The 26,606-nt window shown below is 46.9% G+C and overlaps 1 protein-coding gene across 2 annotated transcripts in view; it reads left to right on the forward strand.

Annotated features, from left to right (window-relative positions):
• The first annotated feature begins 5,452 nt into the window (after positions 1–5,452).
• Ccdc13 (coiled-coil domain containing 13) overlaps positions 5,453–26,606 on the forward strand; it is a 50,749-nt gene continuing 29,595 nt past the window's right edge. Inside the window, exons 1-5 of one of the 2 annotated variants that reach the window (XM_004662012.2) lie at positions 5,453–5,522; positions 20,100–20,326; positions 21,031–21,179; positions 24,867–25,009; positions 26,486–26,575. In XM_004662012.2, the coding sequence (XP_004662069.2) occupies positions 20,106–20,326; positions 21,031–21,179; positions 24,867–25,009; positions 26,486–26,575 (603 nt within the window). In that variant the 5' untranslated portion in view covers positions 5,453–5,522; positions 20,100–20,105. The remainder of the gene's footprint in view (positions 5,523–20,099; positions 20,327–21,030; positions 21,180–24,866; positions 25,010–26,485; positions 26,576–26,606) is intronic. The other variant, XM_045137083.1, reaches the window with a different exon arrangement.

A 26,606-nucleotide genomic window follows, 5' to 3' on the forward strand; every position in this document is an offset into this window, starting at 1 on the left:
AATGAAATGTTGGTCTGTATGAAAGTAATGAGAAGCAGCAGCAGGTAATTCTGAGAGGGAGAGAACTGGCGTACCAGGGCCTCTAGCCACTGCAATCCAACTCCAGATGTGTAAGCCACCTTGTGCGCATGCATCTGCCTTATGTGGCTTCTGGGGAGCCAGACCTGGGTCCTTAGGCTTCTCAGGCAAGCGCCTTCCCTGCTAAACCATTTCTCCACCCCAGGTAGCATATTAATAAAGCTAGACAAGAGGTTGCAGGTGCATGGTTTTAAATTACCACTGACTTACATCAAATTAGGTTTCTATCTTTTCCCATCCCTGAAATGAAAAATTAGATTCAATAACTTCTATGGCTCAGAAGGCTCAGTGGTTAAAGGCACTTGCTTGTTAAAGCCTGTTCGCCTGGGTTCAGTTCCCCAGGACTCAAAGTCAGATGTACAACGTGGTTTGTGCATCTGCAGTTTGTTTGCAATAGTAAGAGGACCTGGTGTGTCTATATTCTCTCTCTCATATATTATAAAAAATAAAAAGTAGGGGTATTATTAAGAATTGTTTTCTCCACATTGAATAAATGGACATAAGATGTGTATAGGCAACCCCAGCAGCTTCCTGGAAGATAAGCTTTATATAGAAAACAAATGTGGAATCAGGCATAGTAAGTCTAGCATTTGAGAGGGTTGTGGTGAGTTTGAGGCAAGTCTGAACTATGGAGTGAGTTACAGGTTAGCCTGGTAAGACCCTACCTTGAAGAAATAAAAAAAAAAAGAAATAGGGCTGGAGCGATGGCTCAGCAGTTAAGGTGCTTGCCTGCAAAACATAATGGCCAGAGTTCAATTCCCCAGTACCCATGTGAAGCCAGATGTACAAAGTGGTATATGCCTCTGGAGTTCATTTGCAGTGGCCAGAGGCCTGGTGTGCTTATTCTCTCTCCTTGCAAATATATAAATTAAAGTATTTTAGAAAGAAAGAAGAAAGAAAACTATATCTGGGAGTATCAGAAAATACTTTTATTGTTTGTTTTTTTGTTTTTGTTTTTCGAGCTAAGGTCTTGCTCTAGCCCAGGCTGACCTGGAATTCACTATGTAGTCTCAGTGTGGCCTTGAATTTACAGTAATCCTCCTACCTCTGCCTCCCAAGTGCTGGGATTAAAGACCATCTCTTGTTTTTTGGGTCCCTCCTTTAGAATTGATGCACCAGGGCCCCAGCCACTGCAATCAAACAGGATCCATGCACCACCTAGTGGGCATGTGCAACCTTGTGTTATCCTTACCTTTGTATGTCTGGCTTACGTGGGATATGGAGAGATATTAAACGTGGGACCTTAGACTTCTCAGGCAAGCGGCCTTAACCACTAAGCCATCTCTTTAGCCCATGTTCTATCTTTTGAGGCTTTTTTTTTTTTTTTTTTTGCTGACTGAGACTAGAATTCCTGGTTTTCCCACTCCAAGCCAAATTGTTTTCTTCATCTAAAATGGGGACAATGGTGTAGGGTTATTGGGATTAAAGAAAATAGTGTAAAGGGTATAGCCTAGCTTGTGATCGTTTCACTGAAGTTACATATCTTAATGTTGGATGTTATTGGAGTGTTGATGTGTGATAATTCCCTGCCTTGGTCCCCTTGCTTGTTTGAGGTCATTATGGTCTTGTTTTCACTCATAGCACCTAACATTAGCCTGGCTCATATAAGTGTTCAGTAAAGGTTTGTTGAATTCATTAGAGTAAGTCTGGTTTTTACATCCAGAAACCTACTATTTCTAGATAAAGTTATAGTTGATATTCCATGTCTGTGGGTTCCACATTCACAAACTCAACCAACCACAGGTCAAGAAATATTAAGATGTTTGTATGAATACTGAACATGTTTACTGTTTTCCAGTCATGATTCCCAACAGTACCATAGAACAGCTATTTGTGTAACACTTGTGTGGTCGTAGGTATTATAAATGATCTGGAGGTAACAAAGACTGTGGAGACAAATGCATAAATTACAGACAAACAATTCACCATCTGAGGTGAGAGACTGCAGGTTTTGGTACAGCTGGGGATCTTGGAACCAATCTGTAGTTACCTGGGGCTGATCATTAATGGTCAACAGTGACATCTGGTGGTGAGATGGGATGTAAGCACGTGCAAGCCCCCTGAATGCCGTTCTGTGAGGCCTAGGCTGTTCCTGAGAAGCTGGGCCCACAGATGGGCTGCTGCTCAGAGCTCCAGGGATTTAGAATGGTCTACCTCTGCATGGATCTACAGCCCATCACAGTATTGCCACAAGGCCTGAACAAAGTCGAATGGGCAGGATTGTAAGGTGATCACATCAAACTGGTACCAGTGATTATATGCTTGGCCCAGTTTGAGAGAGAATGTATGCCAGCCTTGACAGTATGGCATGTGCCCAGTGAATGATTTGCCTGGTACAAGCTCATTGAAGAACCAGAACTACACGTGCCACCTAGTTTCATCTACAGAGCTCCCTTCCCCTGAAATAAGACAAAGCAATTGCTTCAGCAAGATGAAAGGAAAGTTATCCCTAAATTCGGTAATGATAAGTGAGCCCAGAGTGGAGGCCAGTTGCACTTGGTCCCCCAGGAACAGGGCCTGTGGTACTCCAGGCTTTTTGTAATTAAGCTCCTGTGTGCAGAGTACCTGCGTGACTACAAGTTTGCCATCACACCTCCTACTATGGTCCTTAATCTCACCTCAGGCTAGGGAGATGGCTTGGCAGTTAAAGGCACTTTATAGCAATGCCTGCCAACCTGCATCCAATCCCCCCAGAATTCTCCAGTACCAATATAAAGCCAGATGCACAAAATAATGCATGAATCTGGAGTTCATTTGCAGTGGCAAAGGCTCTGGGTCACCCAGTCACCCCTGTATACAAATAACAAAACATTTCAAAAGTGATAATCTTACCTCATCTTTAACTAGTCAATATTTGTTTCAGCCTTTATGCAAAGGAAGCTGGGGCTGGAGAGATGGCTTAGCTGTTAAGGCACTTGCCTGCAAAGCCAAAGGACCCAGGTTCACTTCTCCAGGACATATAAGCCAGATGCACAAGGTGACACATGTGTCTGGAGTTCGTTTGCAGTGGCTGGAAGCCCTGGCGTACCCATTTATCTGCCTCTTTCTCTCAAATAAATAAAGTCTTTTTTAAAAGGAAGCTGAAAGGACCCTCACATGCAAATGGCCTTTACTGTGGATGTGGTAAGTTAAATGCTAGTCGGTGCATAATGCATTGGAGACCCAGGCAACAGAAGAAACTGTTTAGTTACTGGAATCAAGTGGTATTCAGCCCTGTGTCTGAAAGGCCCTCATATGTGTGGCTGGGTATGTGGCTCAGTGGTATAGCATTTGCCTAGCACATGTGAGACCCTGGATTCAGTTGCCACCACTACAAAAGATGATAATAGATGAAAACATTTTTTTAAAGACCATGAATATAAACCAATAATGGAATTAAGAAATCTGGGAGGAAAATCAAAATTACTCCCACTCCACTGTGCTGGAGGCTAGAAGGAGAGCAGGGGGAGACCTCATCCTTTGGACAGACTGCTTAGAACAAAGGATCATTGCATATTGGCAGAACACTGAGTTTCCTGATAAAGTCAACATATGACTGAGATCACCACATACAAATGTATCTCAGACAAGCAAACTCCATGGGTAAAATCAGCCCTGACTGGTCAAAGCAATGTGGGGCTAAAATACAAAATGTTCCTGGTTGGGGAAATTCCAGGCTTTGAGACACTAGTGACCAACAAAGCCCAAGTCCATCACAAGTTAAAGAAACAAGTTCCATCAAAAAAGGCCCTTGGGCCAAGAGGCAGTAAGCCTCTTGTATCCATTTAGGGCTCCAAATTATAGAATGCAATGATTCAATAAGACTTATCCCTGGGCCAAAAATATCTCAAAACTGTTTGCTTCTGTTGACCCTGAATCCAGGCCACAATACCTTTGCAATGACTCTTGGCTTTGTGCCTGAGTGATAGATTCTGGGAAGGGACAGGTTTTGGATATTAGTCCTGTTTACATGTCAGTCAATACCATGACTCATGGAAGTCTACCCCCAAGAGAAAACATGAGTAGACTCATTTTGGAACTAAAAAGCTGAGTGATAAATGAAGAGCCCTGGAAGGGAGCGAAACAGGTCCTTGGCTTTAATTTGCAGCAAAGCTTACTTCCATTAAGAAGCAAAATGGTTAATGTGCATTAGTTAGGATAGAGAATACTGCTAAAGTAACTGAAAAGCAGTTGACAGGCTACAAAGCACTTCCACAACCTGCCCGGCTGTCGTCACACGAGTACGATTGCTACATTAAGAAGTAAGAGATCTGTGGTCTGACTTCGTCAGCGCTAACACCCAGGTGTTCTCACTTGCCTTTGTTTCTCTTAGTCGAATCACTGCTCGTGCTTATGTGTACTGGAAACGACATAATCACAGTGCAGGGAACGCTGCAATATGAGTCTGTTACTGTCAAAAAGATAGTAAGTATGGGTTCCACTGTAGAAGCACAAGGAACTGTAAGAGGAATCTATTTTAGGAATTAGAAAATAAAGACGCACACAAATAAGCTTGTATTTTTTAAAAACTATTGTGGTGTGGGGCTGGCGAGATAGCTCGGTGGTTAAAGGTGCTTGTTCGCAAAGCCTGACAGCCCAGGTTCAATTTCCCAGTACTCACGTAAAGCCAGATGCAAAGTGAGGCATGCATTTAGAATTCCTTTGCAGTGGCAGAAGGCCCTCTCTCGAGCCTCTTTTTGGGTTTCTGAAACAGGGTCTTACTATTGCCCAGGCTGGCCTTGAACTCATTGTAATCCTCCTTCTTCAGAGTGCTAGGATCAAAATATGACCGGGGGGGGGGGGGGGGCAATAGAGACCGTTCCACGGTTAAGGCATTTGCCTGCAAAGCCTAAATACCCGAGTCAATTCCCTAGTGCCCATGTAAAGCCAACAACGTGGCGCATGCATCTGGATGGAGTTCGTTTTCAGCAACTAGAGACATCCGGTGTGTCCATTCCCTCTCTCCTTTGGGTTTTATTTTGTTTTTTTGTTTTTTGTTTTATAATTTCAGGCTTGCTTTACGTTTCGTTTGGGAGAAATAAAAGCTTTATTTAGTATTACCATTTCACGTCCTGTTTCTTTTTCCCTTCCCTCTTACATCTTCACGTTAACTTTACTCCTGCCCTTGGCCGAGCGCGCTTCTCGGGGCGCAGGCCTGAGCTTTCTGAACCCCGCTGTGCCAGCCTGGGCTACATTACTAGACCGGGTCCCGAGGACTCAAACTCCGAAATAAAACCTACTCAGGCACCCTGAAAGTGCCTCCAGCTCTGGCGTCCACCTTTCCGCCCGGGCCCAGGGCGCAGCAGTCTCGCTGACAACTTTCAGGCCTCTCTCGGCCGCCGTAGAAGCACGTCATTCGCGCGATGATGCTGGTTTCCCGGGTGACGGTTGCCGGGACAGCGCGTGCAGGCGTCCGGAAGTGGTGACAGCTGCGGCGGTCCTAGAAGCTAGGCGTAGAGGCAGTTGTAAGTACCTGGGAGGATGAACAGACGAACCTGCGGCCAGGACGGGAGGACTAAGGGAGAGGGCGGGAGGACGAGCCTGCAGGTGCCCTGGGGAGGGTTGAGGGGGAGGATCGGTGGACAAACCTGCAGGTGCATTGAGGACTGGGGGAGGACAGGAGGACGAGCTTGCAGGTGCACTGGGGAGGACTGCGGGGAGGACAGGATGAGCCTGCAGGTGTGTTGGGAAGGATTGGGCAGGAAAATGAGCCTGCAACACACTGGGAAGAATCTGGAGGGAAGACTGGAGGACGAGCCTGCAGCCACCCTGAGGAGGACCAGGTGGGAGGATCAGTGGGTGACCCTGCAGCACCATGCCCCCCCCCCCCGCCCCCGGCAATACACCTGTTTCCACCAGTGAAAAGATTAATGATGTCATGGGATGGGCTGCCTGCCTGGAGTCATGTGGTAGGTGACCTGGCTAGGACTCGAACTCAGGGCCTCCTTGCAGCATTCTCTTCTGAGAACTGTCACTCAGCAGTGTCACCTTGTGGAGGAACAGCAACCTGGTGGCATCCTTCTAGCTGTGGTTCCAGAGCCAGCCAGGGCAATCCTATCTCTGCCTCCTCAGTACTGGGACTGAAGATGTGTGGCACCATGCCTGGCCATTACCACTTTTTAAACAATCATTTCATTTTATTTACTTATTTGTTTTTGAGAGAATACCCAAGCCAGGGCCTCTAACCACTTCAAAGAAAATCCAGACACATGTGCCATCTTGTGCACTTGGCTTTACGTGGGTACTGGGAAATTCAATCTGGGTCCTTAGGTTTTGTAGGCAAACAGCTTAACCATTACACATTTTTAAACAAAATTTATTGTTTTCTTATTTTATCTTAAGAGTTCATTGCATATTTTGGATTTGGTCTCTTTTTAGATATATATGTGTTATATGTTTTCTTCAGTCTGTGGTTTCTCTGCATTCTCCTAGCAGTGTCTTTGCACAACAGAAGATTTTAGTATAAATGAAGCACAACTTACCACATTTTTTTTCAAGAATCGTGCTTTTAGTGTTATATCTGCATGACCAAACCCAAGGTCACCTAGATTTTCTCCTGTATTATCTTCTAGAACTTTTGAGTTTTCAGTTTACATTTAGGCGCATAACTCATTTTGAGTTAATGTTGTGACAGGTGTGTGATCTGCTTCTAGGTGCATTTTAAAAAAATTGTTTGTTTGTATACGATAGACTGAGAGGAAGAGAGGGTATGGGTGCTCCAGGGCCTCCAGCCACTGCAAACAACTCAAGATGTGTGCACCTCTTTGTGCACCTGGTTTTACATGGGTCCTAGGGAATTGAACCCAGGCCATCAGGCTTTGCAAGCAAGCACCTTTAACCACTGAGCAATCTCCCTAGCCCTAGATTCAATTTTTTGCATGTGGATGTCCCTTTGTTCTCACACCGTAGAAAACAAGATCTATTCTTGGTTACCTTCCTCTTTCCTTTCTTCAAGGCCAGTGACTTGTTATGTGGCTGTTTCTGGACTCTGGTTGGTTTCATAGACACAGTGTCCATTCCTTCACCAACACATCCCTGTCTTGATTATACACCTTGGAGGAAGTCTCCAAGCCTGGTAACATTCTTCTTGAATATTATATTGGCTCTTGTGGGATTCCTCTGTCTCCATATACATGTTAACAATCCATTTGTCAACATCCACAAAATCACTTGCTGAGGGTTTTTTTTTTCTTTTTTATTTGAGAGGTAGAAAGAGGGGGGAGGGAGACAATGAGTTCACCAGGGCCTTCAGCCACTGTACACAAACTCTAGACACATGCGCCACCTTGTGCATCTGGCTTACTTGGGTACTGGGGAATCAAACCTGAGTCCTTAGGCTTCATAGGTAAATGCCTTAACCACTAAGCCATCTCTTCAGCCCCCACTTGGGAAGAACTGACATTTGACCAGTATGGACTCTTCCTACCCATAGGTATGAGGATGTGTTTAGTTATTTGAGTTCTTTCCTCAGAACTTCAGTTTCCCACATAGAAATCTGGAATGCATTTTGTGAATGTATGCCTATTTCAAGGGTTCTAGTGTAAGTATAGAATGGTGGTGTATTTTTAAATTTTATTTTCCCAGTTTGATGTTGCTGATATGTAAGAAAGCATTTAGTGGAATGTTTGGTGTAATTTGCCAGTGAGACTGTCTAGGCCTGATGTATTCTGTTTTGAAAGGTCATTAATTGTTAGTTCCATTTATTTTGTAGACACAAGCTTATGTTTAGATTTGACTTGTGTTTCCTTTCATCAATTTTGTTTTTCAAGGAATTGATTCATTTCTTCCAGGGCATCAAATCTGTGGACATCGGGTTGGTTTTACTGTTATTGTAATTTCCAGAGCTTCTTGTTCAGCCTACTACACATGGGGAATTAGTGATGGTCCATCTTTCAATTCTTGTACTAGTAATTTTTGCTTCCTTGACTAGCCTCGCTAAGGGCTTATCAATTTTATTGATCTTGTCAAGAGCCACTTTTGGTTTTGTTGACATTCTTTATTATCTTCAACTTCATTAATTCCTGGTCTGATATGTTAGAATATTTTTATTTATTTGCTCTGTGTGTGCATGGGTGTGCCAAGGCCTCCTGTTACTGCAGACAAACTCCAGATGCATATGCCACTTTTTTGTGTGTGTCTGGCTTTCTATGGGCACTTGGGAGTTGAACTCAGGATGACAGGCTTTGCAAGCAAGTACCTTTAACTGCTAAGCCATCTCCCCATCTCCTGATCTGATTTTTGTTGTTAATTTTTTCTGCTTCTTTTGGATGTAATCGGTTCTTATTTTTCTGGGTTTCTATGATAGAAGCTTGTATTTTTTTTAATATTATTTGAGACAGAGATAGTGAGTGTGTGTGGGCATACCAGGGCCTTTCTGCTGCGGAACTCCAGACACATGCACCACTTTGGGCATCGGGCATTATGTGGGTACCTAGGAATTGAACCCAGACCATCAAGCTTTGTAAGCAAGTGCCTCCAACCACTGAGTCATCTCTCCAGTTCTGAACCTTAGTTATTAATTCAGCACTTTCATTGTTGTTGCATGTGTGGAGGACATGTGGGGGTGCATGTGTGTGGGTGCAGAGAGGTCAGAGCTTGATGTCAGGTGTGTTCCTCAATTACTCTACACCTTATTTACTGAGGCCAGGTCTCTCAGAGACTGAGAACACATGATGTGGCTAGTCTAGCCACCCAACTTGTGCTGGGGAACCTGTGTCTCTGCGTCCCGAGCGCTGGGCTCACAGGTGGGCCACCACGCCCTTTTACGTGGGTGCTGGTGATCCCCACTAGGTCCTCACACTTGTGCTGCAGATACTTTATTCACTGAGCTGGTCCCCGCCCAGGACTTTTCTCTTTCTGTGTAGCTCATCATGTGTGTGCTCAGGAAGTTTTTTTTTTTTTTTCAAGTTTGAAAATTCTTTATTTGGAGGAAGTTTCTTTTAACACCTGGTCCAGCTCATTGATTCTGTTCTCCCTGTGCTGCACCACAGGGCCCTTAATTTTTGTTGAGGTGCATTTGACTTCTAGCATTTCCCTTTGGCTTGCTCTTGTAGTTTCAGTCTCTCTGCTTGTATTACCCATCTGTTTCCAACACTTTTCCGGTAGCATTTAGCATGTCCATCAAGGTTTTTTTATATTCCTGCCTGATCACTCCAGAATCTTCCTGGTGCTTTGTCTTTTCACGTTGTTGGGTTTGGTTGCTTTGCCACTCAGCTGGCATCATGAATTCTTTTCTGAAGTCCAGACATGATATGTCAGTTAAAAGGAACTGAAGGCCGGGCGGGGTGGTGCATGCCTTTCATCAAAGCACTCAGGAGGCAGAGGTGGGAGGATCCCCATTCATTCCAGGCCACAGGTCAGCCTGAACTAGAGTGAGACCCTACTTCGAAAAACCAAAAAAAAAAAAAAAAAAAAAAGGAACTGAGGTAGAAAGGCCTTGATGGTGTGATCCTCTGTTTATCCAGACAAGGGTTAGGCAGTATTTACTGTTTCCTGTCACTTTGGTGGCAGGGTCTAAGATTTCTTTAGAGTCTCTGTTTTTGCCTCCCCTCTCTGGGTTTTCGTGGATAGAAACTTCTTGAATAGCATCAAGAGTCTGTGGTTCTTTACACTCCCTTACACGGGAGTCCTAAGGATGTGAGGGTGAGGAGAGGAGGGCAGGGAGGTAGTCTGCAGTTCTAAGGACGATCCCTGCCTTTCAGTGAGCCTGAGTTCCCTTCCCCAAACCAGTGAGGCATTGATGAACCCCAGTCAGCTGGGCTCTGGCAAAATTGTTTCCCTTGAAATCACAACTTATTTAGGAGAACAGAGAGCAATTCAGAGTGGTTACTTTTCCCTTTCCCCCTGCCAAAGGGACAGTGAGATTTCTTTGATCTTTATAGTAAGGACATGGTAAAGCTCTTAGAGGGAAAAACCTTGAAGGGTGAAGGTTTTAGGTCTCCTGAGACTGGAGCCATTCCAGCTTTAGTGGCTCAAGTTAGTCTCCAGGGAGCCTCTTGCAGTTTAAGGTAAACCAAATGGTGTTGTATCTAGTGTGGTCTCTGACTCCCTGTGATCTGTGATTCTCAGTTTTCATGTCTCTCTAGTTTTCAATCCTCCAGTAGGCCTAAGTAAGATTGATTTTCAGTTTGCCTGGCTTTATTTCTTGTAGTGAGGATGGAAGCATCAACTTCTAAGTTTTTTTTTATAAAGATATTTTATTTATTTATTTATTTACTTATTTATTTAAGAGAGAAAGAGGTAGAGAAAGAGAGAGAGAATGGGCGTGCCAGGGCCTCCAGCCACTGCAAACGAACTCCCTACGCATGTTCTCCCTTGTGCATCTGGCTTTCATGGGTCCTGGAGAGTCGAACCAGGATCCTTTGGCTTTGCAGGTAAATGCCTTAACTTCTAAGCCATCTCTCCAGGCAACTTCTAAGTTTTAACATGTAAGATGAAGACTAGGAGTTCAGCTCAGCTCAGCTTCTCAACCTCTCTGCACCATCGACTAGTACTAAGTACCAAGTGTGGATGCATCCCATATCACACGCGGAAGGCACTGGTGCAAGGATGTTTTCCCAGATGACATCCTACCTGCCTGCAATCCCAGTTCTTCAGGGAATCAGGAGTTTGAGGCCAACCTTAGCCACATAGTGAGTCAAAGGCTAACATGGAATGTATAAAAAGATCCTGTCTCAAAAAAAAATTTTTTTTCACCATGTGTGCTGGCACACGCCTTTAATCCCAGCACTTGGGTGGCCAAGGTAGGAGGATTACCATGAGTTCAAGGCCAGCCTGAGACCACAGTGAATTCCAGGTCAGCCTGGGCTACAGTGAGACCCTACCTCAAAAAAAATTTTTTTAAACCTTCTTTTTCTTTTCAAGGTAGGGTCTCTAGTCCAGGCTGACCTGGAATTCATTGTGTGGTCTCAGGCTGGCCTTGAACTCATGGTAATCCTCCTATCTTGGCTGCCCAAGTGCTGGGATTAAAAGCATATGCTACCACACCCAGATAAACTTTTTTTTTTTTTTTTGAGCCAAGCCAAACAGATTGGCCTTTTTTTTTTTTTTTTTTAATGTGAGAGCAAAAGAGAGAGAAAGAGAATTGGTACACCAGGACCTCCAGCCACTGTAATTGAACTCCAGACGCATATACCACTTTGTGCACATATGCGACCTTGCATCACCTTGTGCATCTGGCTTATGTGGGACCTAGATAGTCAAACATGGATCCTCTGGCTTCACAGGCAAGGGCCTTAACTGCTAAGCCATCTCTCCAGCCCCCATCCCTTTTAAACTGTTTATTGATAATTTTCATACATGTACATGATGTATTTTGAAAAATTATTTTAAGAAATTATGGTTATCTAAGCACTTGTTACAATCACTTACATTTAGCCTGTTTCTAGGTAGTAGTAGTTGGTTACTAAATATGATGTCTCAAAAAGGCCAACCATAAACTAGTTCTGTATATATTGAGTGCCCACAGTATGCGAAGTACTGCTACAGGTATTATAATACAGCCAGGAAAAAAGTTGATAAAAATGTGAGCCCTGCCAGGCATACTGATGCATGTCAGCACCTGGGAGGCTCAGGCAAGACTGGCATGAGTTTGAGGCCAGCCTGGTCTACATAGCAAGTGCTCTGCTAGCCAGGACTACATAGCAAGACCACATCTCAAAAAAACAGAATGAATGAAAAAACAAAATGTGCATCCTCCAGTAGCTGACATCCTACTAGGAGAACCACACAGACAATATGCTCTATGTCAGACGGTGAAACACATGATGAAGGAAAGTATGCCTGGGTAGTTGAGACAGGTTACAGAGCAGACACAGGTGTGATGATTAATGGTCACTGTCTGCTTGACTGGACTTAGAATCAGATGGGAGACACAGCCCTGGGGGCTCCTGTGGGGGGGGGGGACTCCCAGGGGAGTTTAACTTAGGGAAGAACCACTCTGAATATGGTGCCATCATCCTCATGGGCTGGGAGCCCATAATCAATAAAAAGGAGATAGGGCTAGAGATGGCTCAGCACTTCAAGTCACTTGCCTGCAAAGCCTGACAGTCTTTTGGTTCCCCAGTACGCATGTAGAGTCCAAGTAACTTGTCCTGTTCCACGAGTTGGATCTTCAAAGGCAAATAGAGGCTGGCCATCTGGGTGTGGAGGGATGCAGGATAAAGCATCATTTAGGTCCAAGACTGAATAACGAGTAGTTCCAGAGGAATCTGGGCTAAGAGCCTACAGGGATTGGGTGCCACAGGATGAGGGGCATCCACTGTGTCATTCATTAAGCAGAGGTCCTGCACTGGCCTCCATTGATTAGGGCCCTTTTGTACCCCAAGAATAGTAGGATTATATGGACTAGAACATTTTTTAGGAGTCTCTGTTTTTTGTAAAGCTACAGTTATGGGTTTAAGTCCCTCAATTGTTTCTGGCTTCAATGGATACTGTTTTCGGTGAGGAAAGTAAGTGGGTCCCCTGAGATGTATTTGGACAGGAGTGGCAATGACAGCTCAACCTATAGTTTCACTATCTGTCCAAACTGATGTATCTACATTTTCCTCTATCAAGGAAGACATGGGCTGTTCCCTGGAGGTACAATCATTTTTACCTGACATTGAGAAAGGATATCTCTGCCTGGCAAAGGGGCTGGTGTCTCTGGGACTATAAGGAAGGAATGGGAGAAAAGATAGCCTCCCCAAGAACAAAGCAAAGGCTCTGTAAGTAACCTTTTCTGAACCTGGCCTGAGATGCCCTTAAAGGCAGCTGTCTGGTTAGACCTAGCCCCAGGGCAGAAATCAAGCACTGAAAAGTGAGCACCTGAGTCAGTGAGGAGGGTTATAGTATATTGTGCCACCTGTATAGTTACCCCAGGGCTCCTCAAGGTGGACTGGAATTACAGGAGCCTGTACGAGAAGCCCTGGGGCCCGTCAGCAATCTGTTGAGGGCAACAACCTCAAGTCTCTTTGACTCAGAGGGCATTGGCTTTTCCAGTGGTTCTCTTGGCATTTAGGACAGTGTCCCTGTGGGGACCTGGCAGAGCCTCTCTTGCGACAGTGCTTCCAAAACTGTCCAATCTGTCCACAGAGAAAGCAGGCCCTACTGTGCCTTTTGAAGGGGACTTTCTCTGAGCCACCTTCATTACTGCAGTGAGCTCCTGGGGACAGTTCTCTTTATTTTTCCCTTTTTCAAGTTCCCTTTCTGCACTTTCCATCCCCCTTTTTTCTTTCTCTGCTTGTCTTCTTTCCCCCTTCGCTTCCCAAATTGTAATAAACAGAAGTTGCAGCCTAAAGCAACTGATCTAAGCTCTTATCTGGTTCAGCTACCAATATTTTTTTTTCGAGGCAGGGTCTCACTCGAGCCTAGGCTGACCTGGAATTTACTATGTAGTCTCAGGGTGGCCTTGAACTCATGGCAGTCCTCATACCTCTGCCCCCTGAGTGCTGGGATCAAAATCACGCCCGGCTTCAATTTTTGTAATTTTTTACAAATATCAGGTTTTAACTGAGTTGAAAATTTATCTTTAAGAATTACCTCCTCCACGGTATTTGGAGTGACATTAGTATGTTTCTAATTGTCTCCTGAAGCTCTGGAGAAAAGCAATGGGCGACTCCTGTTCTCCCTGTGTCGTAGTTGGTAGTAAGGCATAGTTCAGAGCTGCATTTCAGCTCTGCGAATCCACTCTAGTACTGCAGGGGCAGGGGCACTTGGGCCACCAACAGCAGCTGAGGTGACTAGGTCCAGCTAGTGGTCATGGCCCACTCAGGATGGTCACAGAAGTGAGAGAATAATTGTATGTATGACACCTCTGTCCATTTGCCCCTTTTTCCTACAAAAACAATCAAGTTGGAATATTGTAATGAACTTAAAACTGCCCTGTGGTGGCCATTTCTCTCCCTTTCCTATGGGGCATTTGGGCCATACCTTTTGGCAATAAAAGATTAAAGCTTTTTTTTCTGAAACTTAGTGGACCTAAATCAGCCCAGTTGACAAGGAGACAGTCTAGAGGAGACTTTTGCAGTATCTTGGAAGCCAATTGTCCCATCTGAAACGAAAAGAAGGAAAGAAATAGAAGAATCTAGAGTCAGGTTATGCCCCTCCTATCCCGCATCTTCTTGTTGGAGGGGACATCCCTCCAGCTGAATTTAGAAGAAGAAATTGGGGTGTTTGTTTTTAATCTCCATCCTACAGGAGTCCTAACCCACCTTTTCTGCTTCTATCCCCAGTCCAAAGGGGACATTTAGCACAGAATGCGTGCCTCCTGGAGCAAGAGAGGTCCAAGACAAGACACCTGTGCTCAGCCTACAAGGCCAGCTTCCAAGCTCGGGTTTCTCCAGACCTTCCTCCCAGCCCTTGCACGTGCCTTACATCACAGCATATAAGGACTGCCACTAGCCATTTTAAGCCCAAATGTGAAGATTTCTGCCCTTACTCCCATCGTGATAGCTTACATGCCTTCGAAAATAACAAGTGCTGGGATTAGAGATATAAGACAACACACCCAGCAAGATCTTATCATTTCTCTTAATCTTTTTTTAAAATATTTTTTGTTCATTATTTATTTATTTATTTATTTGAGAGCGACAGACAGAGGGAGAGAGACAGAGGGAGAGAGAGAGAATGGGCGCGCCAGGGCTTCCAGCCACTGCAAACAAACTCCAGATGCGTGCGCCCCCTTGTGCATCTGGCTAACGTGGGACCTGGGGAACCGAGCCTCAAACGGGGGTCCTTAGGCCTCACAGGCGAGCGCTTAACCGCTAAGCCATCTCTCCAGCCCTCTCTTAATCTTTTAAGTTTAGAGGCCTTAAAGTCTGAGTTAAGGATCTGGGAGTGACACTCTCTGCCTCTTAATAGTGGCACGATGTGACCAGCCACTTCATGTCCCCACCATCATGCTTTCTCCACCATGATGGACTGTACCCCCCTCAAATATGAGCTAAAATAAAACAACAAGGAAAAGTAACTACTATGCAGGGGAACATGATAGGAGCATTTAATGGGGTGGTCAGGGAAAGTATCCCTGAGAAGATGACCTTTGAATAGTCTGTTGTCCATGGGCAAGGAAGGAGCCATGTGAATTCCTGGGAGAAAAAATGCAGAGGGAACTCTTGATAATGATGTGCTGTGCCGGATGTGGTGGTGCACGCCAGTAGGATATTGCTGAAAAGGCAGAGGAAGGAGGATCAGGAGTTCGAGGCCAGCCTGGGATAATGATGTGCTGTGGAAGGAATGCAGATTATACTGGACCCTGCTTTTGCACTGAGGTATAATGGTCTTACAGGGGTATTAGCAGGATCACCCTGGCTAATGTGTTGAGAATCAACTGTGGGTGAAGGCAAGAGCAGATGCAGAGGCATGACCACGACCTCTCCCTTCCCTGGCAGCATCTTTTCCCATTTAGCCTCTGAAATTACAGCCACCATTCCATTTCCATCAACAGAGACTTACAGGAAGCTTTAAAAACAGACAGGTGGGGGCTGGAGAAATGGCTTAGCAGTTAAGGCACTTGTATGCAAAGCCTAAGGATCCAGGTTTGATTCCCACATAAAAAAACAAAAACCACAAGGTTCTGCTTGTGTCTGGAATTCCTTTCTAGTAGCTAGAGGCCCTGGTGTGCCCCCCCCCCCCTCACATAAATAAATAAATAAATATTAAAAAAAACAGACAGATGCCCTAATGCCAGCAAAAACAAAATGAACTCCAGGTCTCCAGTGATTTTTTGCACAGCAAAGAGCAGATGCCAGAGCTCTCGGGGGCCACTGGGCAGCTGTCTCTTCCAGAGGCTCCACTGGGCTGAGGATGGTAGCGCAGGCAGATAGAAGCATCTGCAGGCACTGATGGGAAATGGATGTGTACAAAGCCAGCAGGTGTAGAGAAAGAACGTTTGTGTTCAGTGATCATGGAACACTGACCTACCAGCTGTGGCATCTGAGAGGGATGTGCCTCTGCCCAGCAGCTTTTATCCATGGGAACTGTGGCCAACATCATCAGATCTGTAAGGCTTCCTAGACGAAGCCAAAAATACGGTTGTCATTGAAATGTACAGATCTTTGAATCTGAGAAACAATTTGAGTCTAACATAGGGTTTGTAAGGGCTGAACCAGAGCTGGAGAGGACTGTGCAGTTAAGTGCAGTCATGAGGCCATGTTCAAGTCTCCAGGACCCACATAAATAGCCAGATGTCGCCACTCATGCCTGTGACTCTAGTCTCACTAAAGAGACCAGATCATGGAATTGCCTGGGCTCCCGAAAAACAGCAAGCTCTGGTCTCAGTGGGAGACTCCAGCTCAAATAAGAACAGGTGGAAGACACCCAGTGCTGAGACCTGAGACCCAACCAGCACGTGTGAAGGTGTGGGGTTGCTTGCAGGAGCATACACATGGACATACACCACATATGCTGCTTCACACACATATACACAGAGAGAGGCAAAAAAAAAAAAAAGAGTTCAACAAACATGTTTGTTGGATGGATACAGCCTTCAGCAGCAGGAGACATGTGAGTCCAGCAGGGTCTCAGGGGCAGGACCCTCTCAGGTGTGGCTGCAGGAAGGTCCCAAATGCTCCTGCAGAGGATGGACTAGAAGGACAAAGACAAGACCAAGGGGGCTGGGGTGGAAATGTGGAGGACTTTAGAACAAAAGCCCTGGAGTCAGCCACCCTGTCACGGTATATACAGATTAGAGGAGTGACTCTGAGAGCAGATGGGGTTCATTCAATACAGATTAGAGGGCTGAGAGTAGATGGGGTTCATTCAATACAGATTAGAGGAGTGACCCTAAGAGGCAGATGAGGGGTCATTCAATACAGACTAGAGGAGTTAGCCGGGTGTGGTGGCGCACGCCTTTAACCCTAGCACTCAGGAGGCAGAGGTAGGCATGAGTTCAAGGCCACCCTGAGACCACATAGTGAATTCCAGGTCAGCTTTGACTAGAGCGAGACCCTACCTCAAAAAAAAACCAGAAGATTAGAGGAGTGATCCTAAGAGAAGATGGGGTTCATTCAACACAGATTAGATGAGTGACCCTGAAAGTAGATGGGAGTTCATTCAACACAGAGGAGTGCCCTTAAGATGAAGATGGGGTTCATTCACTACAGATTAGAGGAGTGCGCCTAAGATACAGATGGGGGTTCATTCACTACAGATTAGAGGAGTGCGCCTAAAATGCAGATGGGGGTTCATTCACTACAGATTAGAGGAGTGCCCCTAAGATACAGATGGAGGTTCATTCACTACAGATTAGAGGAGTGCCCGTAAAATACAGATGGGGGTTCATTCACTACAGATTAGAAGAGTGACCCTGAGAGCAGATGGGGTTCATTCAGTGCTAATTAGAGGATTGACCCTGTTGCAGTCAGGTTCACATTGCTGGTAGAAATCACCCAACCAAGAGCAGCTTGTGGGAAAAAGAGGTTTATTCTGGCTTATAGGTTCGAGAGGGGAAGCTCCATGATGGCAGGGAGAACAATAACATGAGCAGAAGGTAAACATCACTCACTGGCCAACATAAATTGGATAACAGCAACAAAAGAGTGTGTCAAACACTTGCATGGGGAAACTGGATGTAACACCCATAAGCCTTCCCCCAATAATACATTGCCTCCGGAAGGCATTAATTCCCAAATCTTCATCAGCTGGGAACCTAGCATTCAGAGCACCTATGTTTATGGGGTACACCTGAATCAAACCACCACATTCTGTCCCTGGCCCCAATAAACGGATAACCATATATGGTATATGCATATGAATGCAATGCATTCATCCAGCCTTAAAATTCCCCATAGTTTTTATCAATTCCAATGATGTTCATGCATCCCCATAGTCCAAGATCTTTTAACTGAGCCATAATACCAAAAAAAACAAAAATACAAAAAAAACAAAAAAAAACCCTCAAGCCAAGCATGGTGACTCACGCCTTTAATTCCAGCACTTGAGAGGCAGAGGTAGGTAGATCCTCGTGAGTTCAAGGCCACCCTGAGACTACATAGTTTATTCCAGGTCAGCCTGGGCCAGAGTGAGAGACTACCTCGAAAATAAAATAAAAAAAAAACCTCAAAATACTCAAAATAATGGCACAGAATAAATAAACATTCACACTGCAAAAGATGGCATTAGGCCTAACAAAGAATATTCAGTCAATACAAGATTTAAAACAACCAGGGAAAACATCAAACTCTGTAGCTTCAAGTCCAACAACTCTGGTCAGTGACAAATCTCCAAGTCTGCTAATTCTAGCCAGCAACAAGTCTCTGGTATTCCAATTCTGCCCCTCCAGCTAGGCTTCATCAAGGCCAGCAGCTTTCCTTAGCAGCCATCTCATGGTCCTGGCATCTCCACTGGGTCTCCACTGCAATCCAAGGCTCATCCTCATGGCCCCATGTGGTCTCCATTCAGGCAACCAGCAAACATGCTTCACACTGCCCATGGCCATTTCCTAAACAGAAGACCATGTTGCAAACTCAATGACCCTGTCTTTCCTGCATTTCTTAAACTCCACAATACCAGGTAGGGTGCCAATTTGTTAATCTAGGGGAATAAGGCAGACACTAAAGAACAGGATATTCCTTGAGCACTCAGTGTGATTCAAAAGAATCTACATTCTTTCTGTAGCCCAGTGCAGGTCAGCTAGCCCAATCTCAATGGACAATTCGCAGGTGAACAGGCAGCAGTTTAGGCCCAAATATTTTTCTTTCCGTGGCATATGCCTCTGCTCACACCAGTCCATTTATATGCAAAGTAACCCTGTGCAACTTCTCAGGACATGGGATTAACAGAAAGCTTTTCACACAAACTGCTAGCCCAGTTGAGGCAAAGCTCTTTCTCATCCTCATAAATCAAACCTCACAGTCCATAGTTCTTATTGCATCCAAGTCTTTCACCTCTGACCAGAATAGTCTATCAAGCTGTACTTACAGCACTTCAAGGCATTCAAAACCTTCCACTTTCCTCTTGAAAATCAGCTCCAAAAGGCCAAAGCCACACAGTCAGGTGTCCAGCAGCACCCCACTCCTGGTGCCACTTTACTGTTGCAGTCAGGTTCTCATTGCTGGTAGAAATCACCCAACTAAGAGCAGCTTGTGGGAAAAACAGGTTTATTTTGGCTTACAGGCTTGAGGGGGAAGCTCCATGGTGGCAGGGAGAACGATAGCATGAGCAGGGGGTGGACATCACCCCCTGCCCAACATAAGGTGGACAATAGCAACAGGAGAGTCTGCAAAACACTGGCATGGGGAAACTGGCTGTAATATCCATAAGCCTGCCCCCAATAATACACTGCCTCCAGAAGGCATTAATTCCCAAATCTCCGTCAGCTGGGAACCTAGCATTTAGAACACCTAAATTTATGGGGACACCTGAATCAAACCACCACAGACCCTGAGAGGCAAATGAGTGACCCTGAGGGGCAAATGGGGGTTCATTTAGTACATTTTAGAGGAGTGACTCTGAGAAGCAGATGGAGGTTCATTCACTGTAGATTGGAGGAGTGACCCTGAGGGGCAGATGGGGTTTATTCAGTGAGGCAACACATGCACCAGAAAGCAACACTGCTTTGTTGGTCAACCTCAAGGCAATTCTAACTTTTAGCCAGATGTGTCTTCAACAAGTTTCCTCATCTCTGCCTCAGTTTCCTCACTGCATAATGTGCCGGTGATCATTATGACTTTCCCAGGGAGGTTAGGGTTGAGAGAATGCACAGAAACTGCAATGTCCATTCCGGTATGAAAAGGGTCATCCTTGGCCCAGTGGAGCCTCTGGAATAGGCAGTGGCCCAGCGATCCTTAGAGCTCTGGCATCTGCTCTGTGCTGTGCATAAAGTCACTGAAGACCTGGGGTTATTTGGGCCATGGTGGTGTGCCTGAACAATGAGTCTGCTGGTGAGTATGTGTCCTTCAGGCCTGCTCAGGGCTGGGGAGGGAGTCTCTACCCAACTTCAGGGTTTAGGTGACTTGAGGTGAGCAGCTGAGGGTCTACGTGGACACACATGCCAGACACGGCAGGAAACCTCAGGGCTGACTGCTTGCTGAACAGTCAGCCTCAGGTCCTGCTCTGACCCCCAGGGCAAGATGGCGGCAGATAAAGGCCCCCAGGACACTCTGCGGCTGCAGTTCCAGAAGATGCAGGAGCTGCAGTTCAGGCGGCTGCAGAGACAGATGGAGAAAAAGAGGGACAAGGAACGGAGCCTCCAAGATGGAGCCAACGACCAGGAGGAGCTCGTGGAGATCTCCCATGACCTCAGCCTTTTTGATGCAGGGGACCCAAAGCTGAAACACATCTTTGAGCAGAGGTAAGGCCAAGTGTGATCTCTGGGAACATTGCAGGAAGGTGAGGAACATGCTAAGGAAGCAGCTGGAAACATAGGCAACCAGCGGGACTGATATGTACTTGGAAGTTGGCATTTGTCTCGGTTGTTGCTGACGCCTCTTACAGCTGACTGAGCTATGCTGCTTGGACATAATTTGATAAGAAGTGTATTTCAGGAGCATTTAAAGTCAAATAGATCTCCAGCCCCTCAAAGGATAGTTTATTTGTTTGAATTTTATTTTGCAGCCTTTCATGAAAGCCGTTTGTGCCTCTAAAGAACTGGTTGGCTAATTGATAGTTCATAGATCACTGTTTCACATTCCACCAGGGACCATCCCTGGCTTAAAATGGTCTGTTTGACTTGATTCGAGTTTTGCTTTTGTGGCTTGTGGCTAGCTTTTATGCCTGGATGGGTGCTTCAAATGAGTCAGGGTCACGTAGCTTTCTTCTTCCACTTATGGGGTGCGTGTGCAGAGTCCTGCAGTTCTGGGAGCAGCACTTTCAAATCTGCTCATCTCTTCCCTGCGTGGCTTTCCTATTTTGTACAAACGAGTTCTTACCACCATCTAGTGCCCAACCCTGGCTCCACAGACTTGGCAGTGAGCCAGCTACAACTCACAGGGCTCAAGTAGCTGGCCCCACCCCTCATATCCATGGAGGAGCAGCCAGCCCACTTTCCCCTTGCAGGGTGCTTGAAGATGAGATCCAGCAGCTCCGGGAAGAGCTCAGGGAGGCAGTGGACGAGAAGGGACGACTGTATAAACTGCTGAAGGAAAGGGATTTTGAGATCAAGCACCTCAAAAAGAAAATGGAAGACGACAGACTGGCCTTCACAGGTAGCTCCGCCATTGTGAGGGTCCTGCTGGAAGTCAGGTGGGTTGGCCCAGGTGCCATGTGGGCTCCAGAGGGCAGGTGCTCATGAAGCAGTGCATGGGCCACATCGGTCCACATGAGGACAGAGAGCCTGGGATAGCCGCACCTAGGCAGCATGGGTGAACCAGCTGAGCCAATGGTGAGGATCCTCTCACAGCTTGGCCATAGACTGGCAGAGCCCATTTCTCCATGGTGATGTGGCTGGAACATTGTCACAGACATAAAGAAAGCCTAATAGGCTGGGAATGGTGGCACATGCCTTTAATCCCAGCACTTGGGAGGCAGAGGTAGGAGGATCGCGGGGATTCTGAGGCTACCCTGAGACTCCATAGTGAACAGTGAATTCCAGGTCAACCTGAGCTACAGTGAGACCCTACCTTGGAAAACCAAAAAAAAAGGAAGGCCCATTGGGAGGGGGCACTAACTCTGCAGCACCTGCTGGTATGCTCCAGGCACCAGCTGTTCTGGGAGGAGTTTCAGGGGTCTAGTGAAGACCTCGGTCCTGCAGGTCTGGGAGTGGCCTTGGCCCTGTGGGTGTAAACACGGGCACTGGCTCCATGGTGATGGATTTGGCCTTAGTTCTGCACACCTGCTAGAGACTCTGGTCCTGAGGGTGCTCTACTACCTGCACAGCCACTGGACATTTCCCAGGTTACTGTAAGCAGACAGGAGTTGTCGCTAGTCATAGCAGCACTGCTGACCCAGCATATGCCAGAGTTTCAGAACAAACGCTCTGAAAACGACCCCACTGTCATTGCTGAATTAAAAAGTGGGAAGAGGGCTAGGGAGAGAACTCAGTTATTAAGGTGCTTGGTGTGCAAATGTGAGGGCTGGAGTTTGCACTCCTAGTACCAAAGTAAATGTGTGGCGGCATTCAACGTGTAATCCCAGGGCTCAAGTGTCAGAGACAAGTGGATCCCTAGCAAGACTAGCCTAATCGGTAAGCTCTGGGTTCAGCGAGAGAGCCCGCCTCAATAAATAAGGTGAATGATTGAGGGAAACACCCAAACCGACCAGTTACCTGAGCACATGTGCACACGCGCACGCACACACACACACACACACACCATACACGGCAGGAAGTTTGATGTTCTAAAGACCCTAGGTGTTCTGATGCACACTACCCCAAAACTATCCTTTAGCCTTTTCTGCACCCTCCCCCTCCAAAATCAGGAAGACAAGGCTTCGGACTTTGACAATAGACACTCCACCTGGCTCAGGGTAGGGTCCTTAGGGGCAGCCAGCACTCTCACAAGGCTGCAGAGAAGCCCGTGGGCTGCAGGGGGAGCAGCAGATCCATCTCTACCCCGAGAGGAAGTTACGGAGGCAGGACCTGGCGCCCGCCCGTCCCATTGCTCTGGCTCTGCATCCGCCCACAGCCTCGCCTCACTGGCTGGCCTAAGTACGATCCTGAAGACCAATTAACTCCTGTACCCAGCCTCATGTTTCGAACACAGAAGGCTGGCTAGCCCCTTTTTCTTTCCTTTTTTTTTCTTCTTCTCTACTCCTTTCTTTCTTTCCTTCCCATGTCCTCCCTCCCTCTTTTTCTCTCTGACAGGGACTCACTGTGAGCCCAGGCTGACCTGGAAGTTGCAATCTTCCTGCCTCAGCTTCTAGAGTGCTGTGATTAACACAGGGGATGCCCTCACTCTCCATACTGTGATATGACGTTGTCATCTACAGTTATGTTGAGCCATGGTCACAGCTATCCTGGGACATATGAAGCACATGGGCCACAGGTTAGAATATCTAGATTAACGGGTATGCACTACCAGGCCTGGCTCCAGTTTGTATTTTTAAATCAGGCCACAAGCAACAGGCACACTGCCCTGTCTTTTCTCACATAGTCTGGCTATGCCCCTGGAGACAGTATAGACTGTAGAAGTAGTGGGTGCCTACTCCACTATAACTCCAATCTCTGCTTGAGTCTGTGATTTCCCCAGTGAGCCTCCTAAGCCCACAGTCTGTTAAAGGAGCCAGGAGCTTAGGGTTCCCTGTAAGGGTTAAGACTTGCGTGTCTCCCTAGATGTTCCAGTGCTATGGATATGTTCATAACACTTGTTCTTCCCAAATAGTCTTTTTAAATCATCCCTCTCCCCCACTAGAATGTAAACTCTATGAATTCTTCTGCCACTGGGGATCCAGCCCTTGCACATGCTAAACAAGTGCTCTAACCACTTGGATATATCCTGGGCCCACTTTTTAATTTTTATTTTGAGATAAGTCTCACTAAGTTGCCTAGGTTGGCCTTGAGCTCACTCTTCAGTCCAGGCAGGCTCTGAACTTGCGATCCTTCTGTCTCAGCCTCTCAAGTGGCTAGGATGACAGGCCAAGCATCTTTTTTATTTATCATCCAGTCACCAACACTGAGCAGGTCTAACACTGGGTGGCTCAGTGAGTGCTTGCTAAATGAGCGTGTTTGCATTGGCCAGGGATCATCATGAATTCTATGTAGGAAACAACCACAGCATCTGAAGCAACACTGGGACACAAGACTTTATTTTGTTCAAATGTCTGCGGCTCAGCCAGGGCTTTGTGAGGGTGGCTCAGCTTCTGGGAACAGCCCCCCACTTGGATCTGTGCTTCTTGTGAGAGACATAGAGCAGAAGCAAGCCTGGCAGTGTGAGCGCTTTCCAAGCCTCTACTTGCACCTGCTCTTCTGGCCTCACATTGGCCAAGTCCAGGTCAGGCAGGTGCAGAAGGGTCAGGGGACTATGCCCTGCTCATGAGATGTGCAGCCAGTATCCGGGGGAGGGGGGGGCACAGGTGAGGCTGTGTAGCCTAGTGCAGGTGATGGGAAGAGCGGGAAAATCAGCCTGTCCCCACAGAACAAACACTCCGCCTTCTGATATTATCTGACTTTATATTTATTTTTTTAGGTAGGGCCTCATGTCACCTAGCTGGCCTCTAACAAAAATCACTAGTAGCTGAGACTGGCTTTGAACTTCTGGTCCTCCTGCCTCTTCTTCTCAAGTACTGGGGCTACAGGGGTACACCACCACGCCCAGATGGTCTCTGATTTTATAGCTTTTTCCAGAACATGCTGGCTCTCCCAGCAGCTGCATTTCCACTCACAGGCTGGGTCCAGGCTCTTGGATGGATGACAGATCTTGATGCCCTTTGAGAGCACTCATCCCAGGGACTTTAATTTTAAGACCTTGGGCATGGGTTTGAGGCATAGGTGATGCTTACATTTTATATATATACATATATATATACATATATATATATATGCCAGCCATAGTGGTGCACACCTTTAATCCCAGCACTTGGGAGGCAGAGGTAGGAGGATCACTATGAGTTTGAGGCCACCCTGAGACTACATAGTGAATTCCAGGTCAGCCTGAGCTAGAGTGAAACCCTACCTTGAAAAACTAAACATGCGCACACACACACGCGCGCACACACACATATATGCAGGGGGAAGAACATGAGCGGGGGGTGGTCAGGCAGGGACATAGGTGCTCCAGGGCCTTTGGTCATTGCAAACAAACTCCAGATGCATGGGCCACCTTGTGCATCTGGCTTTATATGAGTACTGGAGAATTGAGCCCTGGCCTGAAAGTTTTGCAAGCAAGCACCTTTAACTGCTGAGCCTCCCCCAACCCCTAAGGTGTCTTTAATTGATTTGACCATTTCTTTCATCTTAGGGACTGCCGGGACAGCTGGCGACCTAGTGGCCACCAAAATTGTGGAGCTGTCCAAAAAGAACCGGGCACTGATGGCAGAGTCCGAGGGCACAAAAGCCAGGATGAAGCAGCTGACCAACCGCATTCAGGAGCTGGAGCAAGAAGTGAGGGCCTCGTGGGTCCTCCAGAGAGGAGACCATGCTCACATGCTTTGGGTCCTTCTGAGGGCTTGGGGTTCAGTGTTTACAATGACTTCCTGGGTCTTTGTCAAATACTGAGACGGGAAGGACCAGCAGCCAGGGTACAGCAGCCTGCAAGGTGGCTAAGGCACCTCAGAGCCTCGCCGTCTGGGTGTGAATCTCAGCTCCAGCATGAGAGGTCTGTGACTGTAAGCATGTTGTAAGCTGTTTTGGTTTTCCCCATCCATCACATGGAAGCCACGATTGCGCCCACTGTCAGGTTCCGTGAGCATTGGAGGACATAGCAGCTTCAGAGTGCTTAGAATGGTGCCTGGCACACAGAAAGCCCTAGATACACATTTGCTGAATGAGTTCCCAGAGACCCCTCTCATTCGAAGCTAGAGCCAGGAGCCCTGACCCAGCATCCCCACTGTGTCCATCTTCCTCTTTCTGCTCTCCAACCCCCGCAGTGTCACAGCCCAGTGGGGTTGTGGTCCCCTACAATGAACTCTTCAGCTCAAGGGGATGTAGCAGGTGAAGCCAAGGCTGTCAGAAGTGGGGAGGCTTCCGGTCACACAGTGGATGTGTTGCTGGCCTATGGTCCTGCAGACTCAGCCCTCACACCTGACAGTGAGGAAGAGAAGAGCATCTTCATTCTGGTGTGTGGTTTGTGAGAAGCATCTCACATCCAGGCTGTGTCCTGGGGAGCAGAAGAGGAGTGGATAGTTCCTGGCCTCCTGGAACACAGACCCATGTGGGCCTATGGCACAGAAACAGGAAATGGAGAGTAGCATTGACAAGGAGTGGTGGCTAGGGGCCAGGAGGTGATGAGGGTTAGCAGTGTTGCTTAGGGTGATCAAAGAAAGGGCATGCCCTTCAGAGAGCAGGACATGGGCTCCGAGGAGAGGAGAGCGGGGTCGGGCAGCAGGCTTCAAGCAGAGACCTAGCAGCTCACAACCCAGAGGGGGCAGGCAGGAGAACCATGTGGTTAGGGGCTAACCAAGGTGAGAGCAGAGCTGGGAAGACAGGCCAGTGCCACTTTGCCAAACAAGGTAAGGTCCCTGTGTGTGAAGAGCAATCATGAAATTGCTAAAGGGTCAGTTGTCTGCCTGGATGTGCATGTCTACAACAGGCTTGATGACAAGGTCATGACCAGTGTGGCAGGTGCCCCTTAGTCTCACCTGTAACCCATGATTCCTTTATGACTCACCTCTTGGGCTGTCACTAGAACTCCAGGCAAGTCTGAGTCCTTGGGCTGCTCTTACAGTGATTGGGGAGTGGGGCAGGCCATCCATCAACCCCTGCCCATCACTGCAGAACAATTTGTAAAGAAGCCTGCCTTCCCTTAGGGATCCTAACACGAGTTGACAGATCAAACCCAAGACAGAGGCCAATCACCCAGTGACTCCCAAGCACCTAGCTGGGTTGAGCGAAATATTCAACACCAGGTTTGTTTTTTAGCTGCAGATGACACCAGCCAAGCTGCCTGCCATGGGTGCTAGTGACACAGGAACCAAGCCACAGAGGGCCCAGACAGGAAACAAAGCCTTGGTAAGATTTCTCTTCAGGCTGGGAGTCTGTG

Source organism: Jaculus jaculus, chromosome 17 (genome assembly GCF_020740685.1).
Source record: "Jaculus jaculus isolate mJacJac1 chromosome 17, mJacJac1.mat.Y.cur, whole genome shotgun sequence".
NCBI classification, from domain to species: Eukaryota; Metazoa; Chordata; class Mammalia; order Rodentia; family Dipodidae; genus Jaculus; species Jaculus jaculus.